General features: G+C 49.2%; 1 protein-coding gene across 1 annotated transcript in view; it reads left to right on the forward strand.

Annotated features, from left to right (window-relative positions):
* Positions 1–22192, forward strand: part of VRK1 (VRK serine/threonine kinase 1) — a 79359-nt gene extending 57167 nt beyond the window's left edge. The window contains exons 9-14 of the mRNA XM_056108279.1: positions 551–683; positions 1403–1523; positions 1812–1870; positions 5917–6095; positions 17646–17736; positions 22121–22192. Coding sequence (XP_055964254.1) covers positions 551–683; positions 1403–1523; positions 1812–1870; positions 5917–6095; positions 17646–17736; positions 22121–22152 — 615 coding nt within the window. The 3' untranslated portion in view covers positions 22153–22192. The remainder of the gene's footprint in view (positions 1–550; positions 684–1402; positions 1524–1811; positions 1871–5916; positions 6096–17645; positions 17737–22120) is intronic.
* Positions 22193–22420: the final 228 nt, after the last annotated feature.

The raw sequence follows: 22420 nt of genomic DNA on the forward strand, positions 1-22420 counted from the left end.
GTCCCATCCTGTTTGTGCAGTTCTCAAGTGGAAGCCCACGGTGGGGGCGTATCGCCCCACCCCTCAGCCCGTTGGACATGCTGAGCTAGACTAGAGCCATGGGCTCTTGGAGCATGTGTCCGTCCGTCCTTCCTTCCTTCCTTCCTTCCTTCCTTCCTTCCTTCCTTCTTTCCTTCCTTCCTTCCAAAAAAAGTGTTGGGGATGGAGTGATAGCACAGTGGGTAGGGCGTTTGCCTTGCACGCGGCCGACCCAGGTTCGATTCCCAGCATCCCATATGGTCCCCCGAGCACCACCAGGAGTGACTCCCGAGTGCATGAGCCAGGAGGAACCCCTGAGCATTGCTGGGTGTGACCCAAAAAGCCAAAAAAAAAAGTGTTTGGGAAAGAAGTGTTTGCTTTTGTTGGCATGTCGTGTCTGACTTGTGGGGAGGGCCGTGGCGTGGCCTTGCAGAGGATCCAGCTTCAAGTAACTGTTTTGTTTCGGGGGCGTGAACGAGTTCCTGTGCCGTCGGTCCGACTGTAATCGGTTCTGGCATTTGGGAATTTGTAGGTGTACTTGGTCGACTATGGCCTTGCCTATCGCTACTGCCCGGAAGGGATCCACAAGGAGTACAAGGAGGACCCGAAGAGATGCCACGACGGCACCTTGGAGTTCACCAGCATCGACGCACACAACGGCGTGGGTACGTCCGCTTCCGGCAGGATTCCTGTCGGTCCTTAGATCTGCTCCAGTCAGCGAATAAGAGCTCAGGAGCCCCGGGGGCCAGTGAAGGATGGAGGAGGCTGCACGCGCCCCGGTGGGCCAGGGGGCCCTGCCTGCGCCCCAGATGACCAGGGCCTTAGCCCTGAAGCCCGGCTAAGTCACTGCATGAGGACAGCTTTGGTTTCATTGAGCTTTATCAGAATGCCGGGAGGGGAGTTTCTCCCTAAAAGCCCCAAGTTTCTGTGAATTTGCAACTTTGTAACCGGCATACTTTATATTTTTGCCTCTTGAATGAGCCTCTTGCTCCTCATTTGTTTTTTCCCAGGCCCAGCATTTTACAGGAACTAAAACCCAATTTTGAAGGCCTCATACGAGCGCTAGCTTTTTTAATATCTTTAGGATTTCCAAGGGCAAAATTAGATGTGTCATTGTTTTATATTTTATTCCTCAGACTAATCGTCTCGGTTTGAAACTCTTGAGTACGCCAGTTTGAGTTTTAAAGCCAATGATTAGTTGGGGGTCAATTATTTTTCTTATGCTGCCCAACGTTCATTCAGTCCTTTTCTTGAATGCAGTCAGAATTTTATGATACAAAAGACCACGACGGTGGCCGTTTTTACCGTATTGCTTTGTGTATACTTGCACTTCCTCCCTAACTCTTGTGTGAGTGGGCTTGACCTGCCTCTTCTGTATCCGTAGCCCCATCAAGACGTGGTGACTTGGAGATACTTGGTTACTGCATGGTCCAGTGGCTGAGTGGCCACCTTCCTTGGGAGGACAATTTGAAAGACCCCAACTACGTTAGAGACTCCAAAATTAGGTAACGGAAAACTTGTGCTAAACTATTGGGACCAAATTGTGGTCAGACAGACGTGTTTGCGTCAGGGTTTCTTGATAGGAATTGTGGATTTAACCAGGACTGATGTGGAAACGAGGTACTTACTAGGCGGTGACAAGTCTTTCCTTCATTTTATCTCGGAAGAAGGTCTAGGAGCACATTCAGAATGTACGGCATTGTTGCTTAATGTGCTGTTTACTGTTATTAAATATTGACAAATTTCTGTGGCATCGGGCTTCAAGCAGTAACTCGTTCTTTAATTTTTAACAGATACAGAGAAAATATTGCAAGTTTGATGGACAAATGTTTTCCTGGGAAAAACAAGCCAGGTAGGAAAATGCGTCCTAAATGTTCATAAATATTCAATAAGGATTTTGTTTTCTGAAAGAATTCTAGGGTATCTGTGGAAAATCCCTTCATGTAAGAATGTAGGGTTTTGGGGGCGGTGGGGGTGGGGATGGAGGTGGCAAATGGAGCCCAGGTTGGCTGTGTGTGAGGCACGCGCCCCCGGCAGCTGTGCCGCGCTCCAGCCCCTGGGTAGGTAGTGTTGAGTGTAATCATGCTAGTGACCCTTCTCTCTTCAAGAGTTTTCTGAAAGTGAGCTATGTGAGTGGAGCTTCCTTGGGTGCTCTTGGGAAGGACTCGACTCACTCCTTTGACTGTTCTTGGGATCTGCTCTCGAAGCGGACAGAATCCCGGTCCTCACTCAACATCTCGCTGGAGACAGGAAGCAGGGGTGTGGGTTTGTGTATCTGAAGCGGGAGTGGAATTGTCAGTAGTGTGTCTCGGGGACAGCCTTAGCCAGGACGCTGCTGTCGGTGGCTGCCCCGGGGAGGGGGTCGGGGCCAACTGAGGAGTGTCCACCTCAGAGGCGTGCCCTTAACCACGTGCCATGGCCCCATCCGGGAGACACCCAGTGCCCTGTGAGTTGGAGGAAGGCTTATTTTTCAGGCCCAGATTTTTTCTTTTTCTTTTTTTTTTCTCTTTTTGGGTCACACCCTGTGATGCACAGGGGTTCCTCCTGGCTCTGCACTCAGGAATTGCTCCTGGCGGTGCTCGAGGGACCATATGGGATGCTGGAAATCGAACCTGGGTTGGCTGTGTGCAAGGCAAATGCCCTACCTGCTGTGCTGTCTCTCCAGCCCCAGGTCTGGGTGTTTTAAACTTTCCTCACTCATCTGAAAATTTTCATGTGACCCCATCTATGTAGGTATATAAAAATCAGACATTCACTGATAGTATAGCATAAGTTTATTTTAAAGCACTTGTTTTGCATTGGGCTGGAGCAGTAGCCCAGCGGTAGGACGTTTGCCTTGCACACAGCCAACATGGTCGACCTGGATTCGATTCCTCAGCCCCTCTCGGAGAGCCCAGCAAGCTACCGAGAGTGTCTCGCCCGCACGGCAAAGCCTGGCAAGCTCCCCGTGACGTATTCGATATGCCAAACACAGTAACAACAAGTCTCATGATGGAGATGTTACTGGGCCCACTCGAGCAAATCGATGAACAACGGGAGGGCAGTGCTACAGTGTTTTGCACTTGTCACCATCTCCTTATTTGGTTGTGTGACCTCGTGAGGTTGCTAACCCCAGTTTAAGGTAGGTTTTAAGTCATTCTAATGGCTTTGGGTTTGTGTTTTTCTTTTTTCTTTAAATTTATTTTTCCTTTACACCTTATATAAACACTGTGGTTTACAAAGTTGTTCCTGATGATTTGTTGCGGCGTTCGCTAGTGCAACACCAACCTCACTGCCGTCACTCCTTCCCACCACCAGTAGTTCTGATTTTCCCAACCACCCTTAAGCCTGTCCCCATTGCAGGCCCCCAGTGATTTATTTTTTTATTGCTTGTTAATAATTTGCTGGAAAAAAAAAAGATCGAATAATGTTTCCTCCGAAGAAAGCTAGTCAGGATTGTGTATCTCACCATGGAGCGATTAAGCCCTTGTATAAAAGATTAAGAAAGTGCAGTTACAGATTAAGACTTCTGGCTTGATCTTTTGTTAATCGAGATTGGATGCCTTCTGTGTTGCCTCCCATCCAATCTGGTGTGCTGCTCCTGGCTTATAGGTGTTGTAGAGTTTGAGATGTCACTCCAGGAAGTCCAGATTTTTTTTTTTTTTTTGCATTTTGGGTCACACCCGGCGATGCTCAGGGATTACTCCTGGCTCATGCACTCAGGAATTACTCCTGGCAGTGCTCGGGGGACCATATGGGATGCTGGGAATCGAACCCGGGTCGGCCATGTTGGCTGTGTGCAAGGCAAACGCCCTACCTGCTGTGCTATCGCTCCAGCCCTCAGTCCAGAATTTTTAACATGATACAACTGGAGATAATTTTTTAACCGGGTGGTGTTTTGGGGGTGTGTGTATGACTGCCGGGGCTTCTGGAAATACAGGGAGATGGGGGGGAGGTAGCCCATCCCGGACTCAGTGAAAGCCAGGAGATTTCAGTCACAAAACTGACACACCTGGCTTGTCCCAAACACTGGAGTCTGGCCGTGAGCATGGCAGCTAGTGTGGAGTGTGGAGGGTTTTGGCTGTCAGCGCTCTGTCTGGGCGGGGGCTGGACTCACCCACCCCTCTGGGCTGCCCCGGGTGACTCAGCTTTGCTCGGGGTCCAGAAGAATCTCTGAGATTTCTTGGTCTCTTTGGAGATTTATTTCCGAGTCTCTGGATCCCGGCCGGTGAGAGAGCCAGAGGGGGTCACAGCCTTGGGTTTTCTGTTTCAGTCAGGGTTGTTCCTGCTCGTGCTTGGTGCCTTTGTACTTTGCTCTTCGGCTCTGCTTAGCTTTGTCTGTGTCCGTGCGAATGTTAGTCACCTGTCGGTTCCACACACCCCCTTCCCGGTGCGCCAGGATGAGAGTGAGTTTGCAGTGTCCGGCACTGGTCAGCATCAGACGAACTTGTGTTACTAAGTCTTTCAGTCACATTCCTAGGAGGATTTTGCACATCCCTTGGGTTCCCTTTAAATTATTGGGACGTTTTTGGACCACACCCACTGGTGCTTGGGGTCACTCCTGGTGGGCCTCGGGGGACCCTGTGGGTGCTGAGGATTGAACCCGGGTCGGTTGTGTGCAAGGCAGATGCCCAACCTGTTGTACCATTGCTCAGGCCCCTCCCCTGAGGCTTTCCACATAAACTCTCTCATTAGTGAATTAACGTTTACACCTTTCGTGTCACTCTGTTGCCTGTTTTGCCTTACTGTATCGGCAAAAGTGGAGATTGCTGTCACACTGGTGAGAGGTGATGAAAGTGGACAGCCTTGCTGTTTTCTTCTCTCCAAGTGCGAGTGTTCAGTATTTTACATGCTTAGTGATGTTTGCTTTTAGTTTTCTATAGAACCCTTTCATCCTGTGAAGAAACTTGTAAGGATTTTTTTTGTCTTTTTCCTTGTCTCTAGGGGAGGGAGATGGGGAGGGAGGGAGGGAGGGAGGGAGGGAGCTCTCTAAGGTCTTTGAATTCACTGGCCTGGGCTGTGGGAAGAGGAGAGCAGTGACCGAGGAGCTCCAATTATCAGTGACCCGCCCCTGGAAGGTGCAAAGAGGCAGGTTTAGTGCTTGGGATTTGAGTAACGGTCATATACCCAAGAGCCCATGTATGAGCCAGTATGAGCTCATTGGACAAAGATAAGATGGAGCATATATGTCGGTGGGACTTGAAAGGTGCATTTTTTTTTTTTATAAAACGTTTTTATCGAGGTACCAGGATTTACAATACTATTGATTAAACTTTCTGTGCACGCATCGTTCCGACACCACACCCTCACCAGAGTGCCTGTCTCCAGAGATGCGATCTTCCCTTGACAGGTGTTGTTCTTGACTAGTAAGGTTTCTTTTCATGGATACGATTTTGCCTCAGTGAACATTTAACATTCAGAAACTGGTTTTTCTCTTCTGTGGACAGACCAGGTCTTTCTTCTTTCTCCTCCTTTCAGCTTGTTTTCGGTACGTTTCATTTACACAGAGTGTGCTGCTATCTTTTGTACAACTAATGACTTTCTTGGCAAAAAATATTGGCTCTTAAATTCGTGTACTTCAGGACAATTTGCTTCATGATCTTTATTCTAGTTCCTTTTGTATTTTTTTTATAGTCTTAAAACTACAGCCGTTATTTCTGTACATATTTAAATTTTAAGGTTGTCGTCTATCTTACTGTGTCCCATAATTACAGAAGTGTTTTTACACTGTATCTCAAATACAATTTTTATTTGACTTACCCAACACCTCCTGAGTTCAGCACTTCCTATTGAAAAAAACAAACAAGATTGTGTTTGCTGTCTAATTTTATTAGAACCATGAATTCTTTTCTAGAAGTAAGAAGTAAATCTATCGTAAATGTGATTTAAAAGAATTGCAAAATTGTGTTACTCCTTTAGGTGAAATTGCTAAATACTTGGAAACAGTGAAATTCCTGGACTATGCTGAGAAACCTCTTTATCAAAATCTACGCGATATTCTTTTGCAAGGACTTAAAGCTATAGGAAGTAAGGACGATGGCAAACTGGACCTCAGTGTTGTGGAGAACGGAGGTTTGAAAGCAAAAACCATAACAAAGGTGAATTTTATTACTGAATTATCCTTTGGGCTTCTCGTGCTCTTAATCGCGGCAAATGCTAAGTGTTAGAAATTAAATCAGTAGTCGATAAAGAGATAATAGCAGATTGCTAGGTAATGAAATGTTTATCATCACCATTCTGTAACGGCACACTGTCATACAGAAACACGTAGATGCCATTGTAGTAAAATGGGTATGTATTTCTTGTGTCTGGTAGCAGTTCGGGAGTTTTCTAGCGAGACGCGTGGGACGGAAGTCTGACGGGGTCACGCTTGGTCCGGGCGTTCTCCGCCCTTGTCATCTCTGACTGGGACCCGGCCCACAGCTTTCCTTGTTCGTGGGGCTAGAGTGTGTTTACCGTTTGAAAACTAGGCGGTTCAAAGAATTACTTGAAAACTGCCATTTGGATGTGTCCCTGCTTATGGGTGTGGCATGTTTACCTATTGAACATTAATTTACTCTTAAGGAAATAGATCTGCCCTTAAAATTGTATCTGCACGTAAGATTTATTTTTGGACAGGAATGTTAAGTAATGAACTTCATGGTTTGAAATATGTTGGTATATTTAGATTTTATAGGTATATGTTAACTTTATTTGTTGGTTATTTTTGGTGGTCAAATGATAATAATTGTGTCCTATCTAATATTGAAAAATTACCTCTCGAAGAAAAAAAATTTTTACATTAGTGACCGTTTTTACTGTTACCTCTTTAAATTCTAATACGTTCCTCTGGAAATCACCTATTCCAGGCTATAAGAAAAAGGGTTAACATTTTTAAATTTCTTTAAAAATAAGCTGTATATGAAAGGATTTCAATGGCTTATAACTTATGAAGAAGATAGACATTTTGAAATTGCATCATGAGTTTGATTATTTTAATGAGGGCTACGTAGTTTGTCACAGAACCTCCGTTATTCCACTTGCATCTCCATGGGCCTTTTCCTCGGGTTTTGTTTCAATCTGTGCTTAAGTATAATTAGCGTCACCTTTCCAGGCCAGCTTTGAACGGAAGGCCACACAACGGGAATGAGAGTGTGTGGTGGGGCGTCAGTCCAGACTTCCTGTTGACGCGTGTGTGTTCTTGCTCAGAACAGTTTCCCTCTGTGGGTGTTCACGGTGGGCTTTGTGCCGTCTCTCCGCCGCTCTCTGATGCCCCGAGGCTGCCTGTGCCAGCCCGGCTGTGCGGGTCTGTCGGGGCTGTGCCGGGAGGGTGTGGTGGGTGCGGGTCGCTCTCGGGATGCCCAGAGGGTCTGCTGTCTGTGGGTCTGTCGGGGTCTGTGTCCGTGCGTCTGTCGGGGTCTGCTGTCTGCGGATCTATCGGGGTCTGTCTGCGGGTCTGTTGGGGTCTTTGTCTGTGTCTGCGGGTCTGTCGGGGTCTGCTGTCTGCGGGTCGGCTCCCTTTAGCTGAGCAGTGCAGTTTGCTGCAGAGCTGACATCTGTGACCTGATCGTTGTCGTGTGTCCTTGGTTAGTTCAGGCAGCTGGAGGTGTCCTGTCGGATCATACCTCCCATGTATAAAGCTTCCCTGGGGGTGAGGATGGGGGGGTGAACCCCGATAGAGCCTTTCTCTATTGGCTGCTGCTCTCCCCTCCCCTTACTCCCCCCAGCACTGTTTCTCCTACTACAAGAAATGAGTGAGTTAAGGTCTGGCAAGGTCTTGGAACCACTCACTAGCGTATAACTGTAGATGACATAGATGAGTCGTCGTTCTGTTGCCATTTGGTCTTTTTTCTATGGTGAGTTAGAGCTAGTCAAAGTCTCCCCCCCCCACACACACACATTTTCTCCAAATAGATTTTAATAACCACATCTAAGTCAGAGGCAGAACCCCGCATGCTGACACAGTGGAGATTCTGTGCAAGGACAGGCCCTGCTTTGAGAAATTAGCATTTCATCTCTTAATAGGAAGGGATTTATAATCAGAGGGTGTGTGTCTGTGTGTCTGTGTGTGTCTTGTATCTTTGTGTCTCGTATCTTCGTGGGTCCATGCGCCACTCTGCTGGTTCTGAGGGGGCTCAGAGCTCGCTGGTGTTTAATCGTAGACACTGTTGAACCTTCCAGTTGCACATTGACTTTTTATTTTTTTTTGGTTGCGTTTTGTAAAACTTTTAAGAAGGTATAGAAACTTTGTATATTTCAGACTCAAATCTTTGAAAGGGGGTAATTATCAGTGCAGCGTCTATCTTTATGTTTGTAGGAAATACCTTTTTCGATCGAACCTGTGAGAATTGGTGACCACGTCTTTCTACAGCCGTATTAGACTAAGGCACATTTTATACGGAAACAGGAGAAATATGAGTTTATCTCCTTGGCAATATTTTCGGCATCAGTAGCCTGAGTTTTATTTAAAGCCCAGGATGTGGGGATGTTAGAACAAACACGAGGAAGAAAGAGACTGTGTCAGTCTGCCCTTAAAAAGTACACAGCCCAAGATTGCCTTTGTTGATTAAAACTAAACACTTTCATTAGAATCCGGCAGTGTCGGCCCACCAGTTATTGGATTCAGCGTGTACTCTTAAATCAGCATCCAGCAATTATATTTAAGGTCTAATTTATGTACCTGGTCCCGACGAGGCCCCTGGGGCTCCGGCGATCAATAACACATAGTCCCATCCTGAAAGAATTCCTCCCGTCCCATCTGGGTTACGAACAGCTTAATTTACTGGAAAGAACCCAGCAGGTAAAGGCACATTAATACCGCCGTTAGTTGCTTTCTTGTCGGGTTTTGATTAAGTTGCGTGCCTAGGTCAGCAAGAAACCGTTTGCCGGGCTCTCTGGCGTCCTCCCTGGGAGTCGCCGAGCAGGGCCGGGGTGTGAAGCGAGGCGAGGCTCCCCTTCCCAGACACTGCGTGCTCTGGCTCCCGGAACAGTGCTCCTTCCCATCTTCCCACCTCCGGGATTGAATTTCAAGTGGTGTGGTGATAGTTAGGCTTTCTTGATTTAAAAAAACAAATGCAGACGTTAGAATGAGTTACCGATTCCCACAAACACGCTTTTGGAATTTTGATCGGCATAGCATTGCTTCGCCGTTGTTTTGGAACCGTTCTCTTTGTGCTGCTCTTCTCTGCTCCACGACTGTGGTATGTCCCTTCATCGGTTCTGCTCCGGTCCTTTGTCTCAGCCATGTTCATGGTGGTCCTTGTGAGTGGACACACGCGTCCCGTCTGGTCAGCTCTAGGTTCCACTCTTTCGCACATCATTCTCCGTTATTCCAAATGCTTTCTTCCTTTCCTTCGGTTGTCAGCTGTCTGCCTTGTCTTTGGACATTTCTAATAGATTTCTATGACTTTTATTACTATTTGGTATGATTTTTTTTTGTTTTACTTTTCATTTCTTTCAACGTTTTAGGATATTTTTAAGTCTCTGGTGCACCTAAGGATTGGTTGTTTTTATTTTTTTAGAGTCCTCACCAATCTTTTGCTGTGATTATTCCTCCCCTTTTCTCGTTTGCTCCCGAACATGCTAAGTTTCCCTCTTGACCCCAAGGGTGCTAGGAAAGGCTGGTCAGGCCTCCGGAGTCACTGCTGCGGGGCCTGGGCTCCTCCGTCTTCTCTTTCTCCTAGTTTGCGTTAGAGAGTTTGGTATTTTGATTTTTTTTTTTTGGGCCAGCAGGTAGATTGCGTGTAGGGGGAATCTTGTGGCTGTGGGGTGAGCTGGTTCTATGATCCGGTTATTTGTTCTTTCCCTGAAGTTGCTTTTGTTTTCCTAGCTACAGAAGCAAAAGCTTGGTGAAACCCATTGACTGATAAGAACCCCGTTGACTGATAAAAATATCAGTCATCAGTGAAAGAGAGATGTACATTGGGGTTCTCTTCTCCGTAGCTTTTGACGTGTGTGTGTGTGTGTGTGTGTGTGAGTGTACGTGAGTGTGTGTGTGTGTGTGTATGTGTGAGTGTACGTGAGTGTGTGTGTGTATGTGTGAGTGTACGTGAGTGTGTATGTGTGTGTGTGCGTGCTTGTGTGAGTGTACGTGAGTGTGTGTGTGTGTATGTGTGAGTGTACGTGAGTGTGTGTGTGTGTGTGTGTGTGCGTGCAGGGGTGAGGGGGTGCACACCTGGCACTGCTCGGGGCTACTTCCTACACAGTCTGTCCCCGTTGGCCTCCCTTTAGCTCTGGGCGCTGCTCTCCTCCTCCTCCTCCTTTATTTCCCTTTTTTCGTCGTTATTTTGGGTAATGGCTCGCCACTGTTGAAATAGGCCGTCCTCAATGATCTTTGTTATTCTCCCTTTTTTTTAGGCTCTTCCCAGCCCGGGAAGAAACCGAATTGTTGATGCTGCTTTGGTGAGTCACTGTATGAATAGAGACTCAAAAGTTTTGTGTGTGTGTGTGTGTGTGTGTGTGTGTGTGTGTGTGTGTGTGTGTGTGTTTCCCCGGAGCTCCTCAGTACTTCTGACATGTGAGCGGCTTCGGTGCAGGGTTCCACAGTGGAATTCAGTGCACCCGTGTTTTTTTTTTCCTCCCCACGTGGCTCATGACGTGGAGGAGCCATCCAAGGCCCGCCTGCCACCTCTCCCCAAAGCCTCGTGTGAGCTCTGGGCTTCTGGAACGCTCCCTGATGGGGCTCTGGGCTCACTATCCTGCAGGTGGGGCAGGTCTGCTCCTACTTGCTTTTTTTTAAAACACATTTCATTTGCGCGTGTGCACATTTGCACAGACCGGAGTCTGTAACCCCAAGGTCAGCAGACCTTCTCACGCAGCTCCTTCCTAGTACGGCCCCTGGCCTCATCTTCCAGGGGCTTGGTTTCCTAGGGTTAGTTCTCTGGAGTTGCTCAGGGCCTGACTGCTTTGGGGGTTAGTCTTTTTTCTACTCTTCATGTTCTTTGTCTTGGACTCAGTTTTTCTTCTTCTTCTTCTTCTTCTTCTTTTTTTTTTTTTTTTGCTTTTTGGGTCACACCCGGCGATGCACAGGGGTTCCTCCTGGCTCTTCACTCAGGAATTACTCCTGGAAGTGCTCAAGGGACCATATGGGATGCTGGGAATCGAACCCGGGTCAGCCACATGCAAGGCAAACGTCCTACCCGCTCTGCTATTGCTCCAGCCCCCGGACTCAGTTTTTCCGGGGCTGCGAGCCCTGGGAAATGAACAGGCCCCCGTTCTGCAGTTGGAGGGCAGTTTGGCCCTGTGCGGAGCTGAAGGCCACGCTCGTTTGTCCCCTGGCCCCCGCTCTGTGAGGGTGGCTTCTGTCAGAGTTCGCAGTTTTCCGTTCCCAGAGCTGTGTGCCTCTTTCCTCCGCTCTGGCCTTGCGGGTGTGCTGAGAATCAGTGGCGATGCATGGGCTCGTGTTTGTTTTTCGGCCTCAGCATCTTTCTTGGCGTGGGGTGGGACTTGAAGCCCATCTTTAACTCTTAAGGAGTTTGCCTTCTTGTTTTGTGAGATTTCCTTTCCTGCCACTGCCCCCCTCTGGAGCTCCTTCCACTCTGTCCTTCCAGAGAGAGCATCTCCTTGTGGGTCTGTGGGCGTCTCCTCGTGCATCTCTGGGGTCTCTTCATGGGACTGCGGGCGTCTCCTCGTGGGTCTGCCGGCGTCTCCTCGTGGATCGTGGATTGACTTTACCTCACTGGTTTCCTCTGGTTTTCAGTTGGATTGTAAGGGATCTGGTTATCTTCTTTATATTTCAACTTACTGATATGAAAGACCTAATTAAGTTTGAGAACAGTAATGACGATTTTTTCCCCCGCTCTTACTAACTCTTGGCAAAGAGATTAGTTTTTCTGTTTGGTGTCTTTCTTTTTTGGTTCTCTGATTTTTCCCTAGGATGGGTGATCTTCGTGGTCTGGTTCTGTGTGTTTTGTGGAATGGCTAATTTTAATGATCTGTTTCCTCAGCTGGAATTGGAAAGGCTTTTCACCTACTAGTTTAAGTTCAAAGTTTTCATGACAGATACCTTCTTCCTGTGAGTTCAGGGGCTAAGTGAGCCCTTGGACCAGCGAGTTTGTTTTTGTGGGGGTCGGGACTTCCTTCTCTTCTTCTTCTGTCCCCCTAGAAGGGGCATCTGACAGAGTTGCCATGGGGAGTTTCAGCACTGATGTCCACAAGGCATATGCCTGATTTTTGGCATAAAATAGATCAGATTACTGAAACATAGCCTTTTGTGTCTTCCCATAAATTGTCTTTGAGACAATATTGCCAAACATTTCTTTTTTGCATTAATGGTGCGGGTCTTAGACCCTCCCAGGAAAGCTCATGAATAAAGGGGTTTAGTGCTGATTCCAGCATAGCCGAGAATCCAGCGACATTGGTTTCCCGGGCCTTAGTACAGCGGCTCTATCGGAACGATCCTTTGTTTGTCAGTGACCACAGATTGCATCACGCTGTCGTCTCTCGGTCCTCGGGCTGTAAAGGACGGCAGGATCGTGAGCGGCCACTGTTTGGGACAAGGTGGAAGTGAGATACGCCGTCCACAGAGGGGCCTTTGGGAAGCTCCCGGAATCTGGGGGCCAGTGTTGCACATAGTGTCACCTGACATGCAGTCATTCTGGCAGGCTGGGCATGGTCACCTGCTCCCTCCCGTAGTGCTTTTCCCCAGATAGGACCCACCACACCCTTCAGCGGCCTCCCACCTCACCAGACTTCAGAGGGGCCCAGTAAGCCATAGACCCACCGTGCCTACTGGAGAACCCAGGGCATCTCTTTCAGAACAAAAGCTGCCTGGGCACGCAGCTGTGTCACCCGCTCTGACTGTCCACGGGCGCCCCGAGCTTGGGGCTGACTCCCGAATCCATCATTTCTGTTGCACCAGTTGCAGTGCCTTTGTGGTTTCTGTCGCAAGAGAAGAGCTAGTGAAGAACACGGATGCCCAGACTCCATATTCGCTGGATTCTTTCTATCCACTGATATGATTCTTTTTTTGCTTGTTTGTTTTTTGCTTTTTTGGGTCACACCCGGCAATGCTCAGGGGTTCCTCCTGGCTCTGCACTCAGGAGTTACTCCTGGCGGTGCTCGGGGGACCATATGGGATGCTGGGAATCGAACCCGGGTCGGCCACGTGCAAGGCAAATGCCCTACCCGCTGTGCTGTCTCTCCAGCCCCAGAAAGGGCATGATTATTGACTTGCCCGTCGTCTTCCTACTTTCAGAATAGATCACAACGAATTATGAAATTGTTTACTGTAAAATCATCCACGTTGCATTTGTCTTTGGAATGAAAGCCCATCCTTGGGGGATTAAATTGGGCTTATTTGAAGAAGACTCGATTATGGAACGCTTAGGGACTTTTTTTTTTTAAAATGTGGCTTTTAGAAACTTTGGATATCTATGTGTTGAATGTTTTTATAAAATAAGTTGTCCTTTTTCTTGAAATTTACTTTATTATTTATTTAAATCTGGTTCTTGGTGTTGCCTTTCAACTGGAAGTGGGAGCTGGTGGTCATGCCCAGCACACGGTCCTTGGTGAATGCCCTGTGGCCGTTTGCAACGGCTGGTGTCCTCCCCGTGGCCTCAGGACCGAGCCGGGTCTCCAGCAGTGAGCAGTCATGGCTGGAGATTGTCTTTGGATTTCTCTGTCCCTCTGCATTTCCTGACCCAGGTCCCATCTCTCTATGCTTTCTTTCAAGCTTGTGTGAGTTTTCCTGCTTCCTTAAATAGTTCACTTTAGTCGCCATGATTCACAGTTTTGCCACCGTGCCAGTAGTAGGTTTCACGTGTCCAGCATCCTGACATCACACCCGCCTCGTGTCCGTGTCCTCCTGTTCTCGCCTCCGTGACGACTTCCCGGGACTCCCTCCCTTGTACTTCCTCGGTGCTCACTTCAGTGTCAGAGGTTTTGCGTGGTTTGGTTCTCCTTGAAGTCTGCTACCATCTCTGCTACGACAGTGGCTGAGCAGGTTCTCGGGTAGTGTGGGTTCATAGGTATTTGTGGATAAAATGCCAAAGCCCATATCCTTTGGGCTAGCCCAGTGTTTCCCGAGTGGGTTCCAGCCTGGGGCTGGGGGTCGCTGGAACTGTCCAGGGTGGGGGGTAGTAGCCTCAGGTGCATGGGCGGGGGGGCTCTTTCTGTTCCCTTACAGAAGGTAGATTTCGGGGGCAGGGGGCTCTGATTTTTTTTCTTCCCTCCGAAACGGGGTGTAGACCGTGTAAGTTTGGTTGCCCACTAGGTCAGACAAAGGAGAAAATCTTCCTTCTCGCCCTCGGGAGCTTCCACAGAAGGAAGGAGAGACGAGGGGCCATGGGGTTCCACGCCCACTTCGCCCTCCTTTGGAGCTCGGCCGGAAGGGGAGTGAGGTCAGCTGGTGGCCGGGCGGCACCAGCAGAGAATCTCGAGTGGATTTTCTCCAGCATTCGTTCCCGTCCATGCAGCAGAACCTGAGCCCACTGGCAGTGTAACATGTAATGCAGACTGGAATGTCCTCTCCTCTGGGGGCGTCTGGGGAGGGGGCACACCCAGCGATGCTCAGGGCTGACTCCAGGCTCTGTACTCAGAGATCATCCACGGCAGTGAGCGGGGACAATGTGGAATGCTGGGGGTCGAACCCGGCTGGGCTGTGTGCCAGGCAAGAGCCCGACCCACTGTGCTATTGCTCCGACCCCGTAATGTCTCCTTCTAACGGTATTTGTAAGCCCCGTTTGAACAGCGATGCAGGGCCTGAGTCAGTGGAGTAAGATGGACTGTGCGCCTTACTATGTTTTTGTGTGGAGGCCTGCTTTTCCTTCGCTGCATGTGTAAGATTGAGCGTTCAGTTGCTGGTCGTATCCACCAGGTTTCTGCAGCAAACGCGAGTGACTCCGTGTGACTCGGGACCCACCAGGAGAGTCCCGTGCCTGGGGCCTCCTTTTATCCAGCCTGAGTTTGGCTTTTCTCCGAGAGGGCCGGGACCGTCCGTAGAGGGGCTTTGGATGTGCTTCCTGGGGAGCAGAGACCTGGTCTTCTGCTTTTGCCTCTGCGGATTTTTCTTTCTTTCCATGAGGAGAGCGCTCCGTGTGTAACTGGTCTCCGGCCAGACGATTAGCCAACGCGTCTCGCCTTCCTGTTTCTGAGTCAGAAGTGAGTGGCTGCTCGCGGGCTCGCTTTCAGCCACACGCACCCGGACGCTTCAGAATCGTGCTGTGTGGTCCGTGCGTGTTGGGACCCTCTGACATAAACCCGCAGTCCTCAGGCTGTAACTGAAAGAAAACTCGACCCTCGGTTTACCTTAGAAGTCAGTCTGCTGCCCCTGGACAGTATTTCGATTTCGCTAATTGATGCAGACAAGGCACCCGGGAGCCTGGGGGTGGAGGGTGACGAAAACCAGGCCTGTGCAGCCACGGGGGGAGACGTTCTGTCCCGAGGGAGCCAGAGGTGACGCTGCCCACCGCCCCCGAGACTGCCAGGTGAGGGAAGGGAGGTGGCCGCGGGGGCAGGGCGTTGAGAAGCGCCCGCTTACAAAGCAGATCACATACCCGGGCGCGTGTGCTGCGGGCACCCAGCCCCCTCCCCGTCTGAGTCTCCCCACCCCACCCCGGCCGGTTCTCTCCACGCACACTCGGCGACGCGGGAGGCAGGGCTGCGTGAAGCGCAGGTGTTTCTTTTGTTGATTGAATACGGTCTGATTTTCATTCCTACGCAATTTACCTGCCCAGAGAGGAAGAAAGCTCCTTTTTTTTTTTTTATTAAGCCTGAGAACACGCGGAAGGCACAAGGCCCCGAAGTGGGGAGCGACAGATAGCTAGCTCCTTTATCACGAGCCTTTCCAAGCCCGCCTTCCCCGAGATGGGGAAATGCCTCCGCTCCCGGATGGAAGGCCCTGGAGCCCCGAAGTATCCCTCCTCCTCCCTTCGGGTCCAGACGAACTCGAGTGTCTGTGTTTATTCCTGCCTAATGCATCACAGATCTGCTGACATGCTCACCTTGGAGTCTGGGCTGGCGTTGATCAGCCCCAGCGGCGGCAGGAGAGCGGTTCCCCGTGCACGGCGTCAGTGCCGTTTGCATATGGACGTTCTCACGGGGGAGCTGCCCGGTGCCAGCTGAGGGTTACCTGCCCACTGCCGTTATTGTATGTAATTATCGAACCAATCTGTTCACCCAGCAGGGTTTAGATGGTAATCACGAAGCCACACTTTGGAAAGAGAGATGGAAGACTCTCCCCCTTCTCTCGTCCCTTCTGTGACGTTACGGCCGCCCTTAGAGGGGATTTTGAGAAGTAATACCTCCCTCTACCGATCTGCCAAACGGGAACCTTTTCACGTGTCCTCAGGTCTCGTCAAGCTGTTGTTTTCGTCCAGGGGAACTCTTCCTCTGTGACTTGGTGCGTGCCTCTGGGTCCTCATCCTCACGTCGCCACCTGACGATGGATACTTGGCGAGAGTTGGGGGCGGATGGTCCCACGTAGATGATAATGACTGTTTTGACCAGGGGAGGTTTGAAGGTCGCGTGGTTTGACTCGAGCTGAGCTTTCTCAGGTCGTTCTCTTGGAACCAAACCCCAGTTGCCCCTAGGAATCAGGACAGAGTGGCACAGGGCAGCCCAGAGCAAAGGAATTTTCCGGGAGGGTTGACCTGCCGACAAGTGTCAGGAGGACCAGCAGCGACTGTGGCTGAGATGGGGAGCCCCCTCAGGAGTTCCTAGGTGGCGTGAGCGTATTTTAGAGAAAGCTCGAGTCAATAGTGGGATGAAGTTAAACGAGAAAGACAAAGTTGAAATTCATGGGACATAATCCTTCTCTGGTGTTACGTGTGGATCAAGAGGTGAGGTCACTTTAAAACTTTACGAGGGCTAGTTGCAAAGACTGCAGTGAAAGGCATGAACCGAAACTTGGAGGACCAGCTGGTGACATGTGACCCCTGAGTTTACTCAACTGGCAAAACAGCTCAGCACTGCAGAGAGCGCTGGGAGACCCAGCTGCTTGGGATTTCATGTACTCTAAAGGCGGTCATTTACTTAGGCACTGATCTACAAAGCTTTTAATGAGTTTTGGGATTCTTGTCTAGGTCTCCTTAACTTTGGGTGTTCGGGGGGGGGCCTCATACCCGTGCCAGGGCCTCCTCCTGACTCCGCAGGCAGGAGTTTCCTCAGCAGTGCCCAGGCGACCATGTGGGGCGCCCGGTACCAGACCCAGGTGCGCTGCACACAAGGGTAGCGCCCTCCCCGCTGTGCCCCTGCCCCTGACCTGCTTTCTTCAACTTTTCATTCAATGCAATTTACTGTCATTTTACTGTAGCTTTTCGACACCTGCTTTGTGAAACCCGAGCTGTGAGGCTTTCAGGGCTGGAGTAGGGAACAGCTCAGGGCTGACCCGGGATCAATCCCCGGCACCCCATAGAGCCCATAGAGTCCCCCAAGCACTGCTGGGAGAGAGCTGTGAGCACAACCCGGTGTGGCGCCAGAACAAACCAGAAAGTTTCTTTGTAAGCAGGCCACGCAGTTCGAACATGGCTTTTGGTGATGGCCTGTATGAGGCGGAGAAAATTCAAGGTGGACCTAACGGATCTGCCCACCAGGCCGGCCAGCTGGCAGCCGAAGGGCCGGGGCGCCTTTCTGCCACCCACCCCACCCTTCCTGCGGCGCGTCTGGTGACAGGACTGTGCGCCTGCTCGCTGCTCTAACTGCCTCTCCCCTCTCTCCACCTTCCCCCCAAGAAGAGGAAGAAAGAGCAGGAGGAAGACGCTGAGTCTGGCGTGGAGGAGATGAGCTGCTCCAGCGCGCAGATGGAGGACGCCGTCCAGACACGTGAGTCCCGCGGCCCGCCTGGGCCCCTCTCCCCGCGGGCCCACCGGGTCACAGCCGTCCAGACCTGAGGGTCGCGCAGTCCCGCTTTCCCCATCTGCCTCCGGTGCTCTTTCTGCTCCTGCCGGTGGGGCTAAGGCCTCACTGGTGTCCGCGTCGCTGGGCACGCAGCTTTTCTCAGCTGCCCCGCCCACTCCGTGGAGCTGCGAAGAACCCAAGTCTCGGTCACCCCCCTGCACTGCTCTCAGCGGGGGCAGGGCCTGCGGTCATCTCCAGGCAGGCTCCTGTGTGACAAAGGCTCCTCTGTCTGGGCAAAGCTAGGCCGGGCTGGTGGGCAGTGGCTCCTGGCTCCCCGAGTCTCCCCGAGTCTGGCCTGTACCGGTGCTCCCTGCCGGCACGCAGGCTTCTCTGTCCCTTTCAGTTTCTCTGCCTTTTGTTCGTTTCTTTTCTTTCTTTTCTTTCTTTTTTTTTTCTTTTCTGGTTTTTGGCTCACACCCAGCAATGCTCAGGGGTCACTCCTGGCTCTGCAATCAGGAATCACTCCTGTTGGTGCTTGGGGGACCATATGGGATGCCAGGGATCGAACCCAGGTCAGCCACATGCAAGACAAACGCCACGGTGCCCCCCCCCCCCCCCATGCCGTCGCTCCAACCCCTTGTTCATTTATTTTCTTGTCAGTCCTGAAATGTCTCTTGATTTCTCTGATGGAAAAGGCTGGTTTGGGGGTCGCTGTTTTATGTCAGAGCTTTCTTGATCCCAGACACTTGGGGTGGGTGTGGGCACCGGCTCAGGCACGGGGCTCCAGTCTCCCCTCCCCGGGCCAGAAGGCGGAAGGGAGCAAGTGGCCGAGTGGACGCAGCCCCGTCTCGCAGCTGCCCTCCCCGGAAGGAAGAAAGGAAGTGGGGAGACTCGGGGACACTGAGCCTGTGAGAGAGTTCGGGGACAGGCTTAGGAAAGGGCCCGTCCGTGCGAGGGCGGCCCTGAGGCAGAGAGCTGCCATGTGGCTTGTAAGTAGAGGGAGAGTATTTCCACCTCTCAAGTGTGAGCTGAAGAAGGGCCTTACACTGCTAGATTTAGGGGCGAGAAGCCGTACTGGCGTTTCTGTTTCATCTCCCTCACTGCAAGAGGAGAGTTCACCCCGTCGCCAATTCTGGAACAGTCCATAGTTTTGGCGTCAGGTAAAGAATGACCAAATCCTCAGGCAGATCAACTTGGAGTTGCTGTACTTAAGTAACGCTTACTTTTCCACTATGGTTTATTTTCTACCCCCCAAAGTATAAATCTCGTCGAGGTGTATTTTTCCCTCTTTCTGAATAGTGAAAAATTGAGGGAAATATTACCCGCGCTGGTAGGATACTCTTGCTTCTAGCCAAACAAAAAGGGAAAGAAAAAAGGCCACGGGTTCACGAAAATATATGTATTTGTATTCATTAGTTTAAGGGATCTTGAAGAAGGCTCATTATTACATTTGAGGTTTTCTAAGAGAAATCTGTAATACAATCGTGAGTTCCACGTGCGGGTGCCTTGAGACTGTGTCATAAACGTATTTCAAGAACGGTTACCTTTAACAGCAGCTTCAGAAATGTCAGTTTCTTCATTAACAATTTTATTTTCAAACACAATTTATGGTTTACAATATGGTAAGAGATTTTTCTCACTGTGTGATCTTTCAGAATGCTGTGCCTAGCAAAATGGGAGCAGCTTTCCTTTAATATCTATTTAGACCATTTTAAAAACGTGTATAATTTTCTTGATACACCTAAACTCATTTTGACTAGTTGGGGGTCTATTGTGTAAGAACACATTCTGAAAGCTTTCAAAATGTGTATTGTGTAGGTTTGCTCAGAGAAAGAGAGGGGGTGACGGGTGGTTTTCAGGAAGAACAGAGGCCTCTAATCCTTTTATTTTTATGCAAGGCATAATTTTTACCAATTGAGAAAATTTGGTTATTTGCTGCAAGTAATTTTTCCCCCACAAAATGATAAGTCTTAAAAAACCATGTGTATTCTGGCATTTCAAAGCCATGCCAATACTTCAGAATTATACTTAAAATTAGCTAAAGCCGTCATGATACTTTGTCCCCGCTGTTTCTAAAGTGGACAGTCGTCAGTGGCCTCCTCCTGGGGGCATTGCGAGGAGGTGGGGTCCATTCTTGGGGATACTGTGAGGAAAGCCAGCTCTTTTGCCGCTGAGTATCTGGGATCTGGTCAAGAAGATCCTTTTTTAGGGTACCCTGCACAGAAATTTTCTTTTTTTTTTTTTTCCCTCTTGAATGATACAGTCATAGGAAAAAGGAGTCATGCAAGAGTAATCCAAACTTGTATTTCTTACTGTTCAAATATCAATTTTGCACATTTGTCTTATGATTGGACCTTTTACCAGTGGCGATACTTTATGAAGATATGTATATGTTTTTAAAGAGATGTGAAGAGAAATGGGATTTTTTTTCCCTGAAGTAGTCATACTTGATTTTTAGGGTGACATGTTGAATTCATAGCACGCAGAGTGTCTCTGAGTTACATAATCCCGATTATATAATAAATTCCAGGCGGTGATAGCATTTTCCTTCCAGTGGAAAACTAAACCTAGTTTGAAAGGGATAAAGAACAGTTGTATTTAGGAGTAAAATACCAAATTAGGATATTAGTGAGAGGGATACTACAGTACTTGAGTATAGCTATAATTGTTTTCTTTAGGGTCTTTTGTAATACGGTGATAGAATACAAACTAATTGAGATTTCTTGTGATTCTTACTGGTCTGGATTTTATAATACCCTGTTATGCTGATAACAGTCACATTGTCAATTTTCCATGAAAAATTCATTTCAAAATTCTTCGTTGGTTTGTTTTGCTTTTGGGCCACGCCTGCCTGTGCTCAGGGCTTGGTCCCGGCTCTGTGCGTAGGGTCCCCTCCTGGCGGGCTCTGGGGACCATGTGTGTTATGAGGGATCGAACCTGGGTCAGCCCTGGCACTGCCAGGTGTGGCCCCCAGACAAAATAAAAAAAAACATAGGTAAGTGATAAAAGAAGGTGACAAAACCTGGAGACAAAGTCCCAAGGCTGAAACCAGCTCACACCCCCCCCCCCCCCCCCCCAATTATAGAACATTTCCTACAAGTTTCCAATTTGCTTTAGTTGATAGACCGCAATTTGAACACAAACTAGGACTTGGAAAAAGAAAAGTCACTGGTTTCAGAATTGATTTCCAGTCAAGTCATGAAGCAGCCTGTCATGGGGAAGCCTTCGGAAGCTGCTGTGATTAGCCATGGGGACGTGGTGGGGGCTCCCTCCCCGAGGGTGTGGTTGCAGTTCTGGGCCTGTGCCGTGGCCGTGCCCGGCTCCGTCTCCATCTCCCAGGGGGAGGGCCGCTCCGTGCTCTCCGCCTACTGGGCATCCCTGCCCGGGAGCCTGCGGCCAGCCCCCGGGAGGCAGCACCCTGGTTCCTGTGTGGCAGGAAGTGGCCTGAGGTGTCACAGCTGGGGTGTATTGAATCACAGTGAGACAGTTACAGAGTTCATGGTCGGGTTTCGGTCATACCAAGTTTCAGCACCCGTCCCTTCACCAGTGCACATGTCCCGCCACCAGTGTCCCCAGTTTCCCTCCCGCCCCTGTCCCCTGCCTCTATGGCAGACACACACACTCTCTCTCTCTCTCTCTCTCTCTCTCTCTCTCTCTGTCTCTCTCCCTGTCTCTTTGCCTCTGTGTGTCTCTCTGTCTGTGTCTCTCTGTCTCTCCATTTGTCTGTCTGTGTGTGTGTCTCTATCTCTCCATTTGTCTCTGTCTCTCCTCTCCCTCCCTCTCCTTCCCCCTCCCTGCCCCACCCCAGTTTGGGCATTATGGTTTGCAATACAGGTTCTGAAAGGCCACCATGTCCATCCCTTTACCTCCTTTCAACAGCCAGTTCTAGTCCAGAGTGACCATTTCCAGCTCTTACTGTCGCACCCGTCCCTTGGTCCCTTCTCAGTCCTAACAGCAGCAGACTTTGGAAAGAAGGTCTTGCGTTCCGTAATGTGTGTGATCTCATTGGTTCCTTTCAAGGAAAGAGGGCTTCCTTAGTTTACGTTTAGGCATTAGAGTTTTAAATTGTACAAATTGAGAGAAAAAACTTTGGTATTTCTCTAGTTGTATACGTTATATCAGTGGAAGAGTTCTGGTAAAACTTGAGGCTGACGTGTTATAAACGTCTTTTTCCCCCCCTTTTTACATATTAACACGATTTTTGAATCTTTCTGGGGCATTGACAGATTAAACCTCGTGCATGTATTTAATTCTCAAAACTTATTCAGTCTGTAATTTTAAATATTTATTATTAGAAATTCTTCCATTCTGTTCTTCTTTTGTGCTCATAATTTAATGGTGATTTAAATTTCTTTGTTTTCTCTTCAAGGTTCGAAAACCAGAAAGAGAGTCCGGAAGTAAATCAAATGCCATGAACCAGTTTGTTTTTTCTTTTCTTTCCTTTTTTTTTTTTTTTTTTTTGCATCTGAATTTTTCTGTTTTCAGTGTTTTACTTTCATATGAGTCTTCTGGGGTAGGGGTAGCAATGAAGTGCTTATGTTTTTGAGAAAAAAATTTTTAATTGAAATAAATACTTTGTACAATTTATTAAAGACTAATTTATGAAACTTCAAAATCTTGAGGTTCTGCTCTTTAAGTTCTTCCCACCCGAGTGGTATGTCTGTGGTTC

Source organism: Sorex fumeus, unplaced genomic scaffold, assembly GCF_029834395.1.
Source record: "Sorex fumeus unplaced genomic scaffold, SorFum_2.1 ptg000201l, whole genome shotgun sequence".
NCBI lineage: Eukaryota > Metazoa > Chordata > Mammalia > Eulipotyphla > Soricidae > Sorex > Sorex fumeus.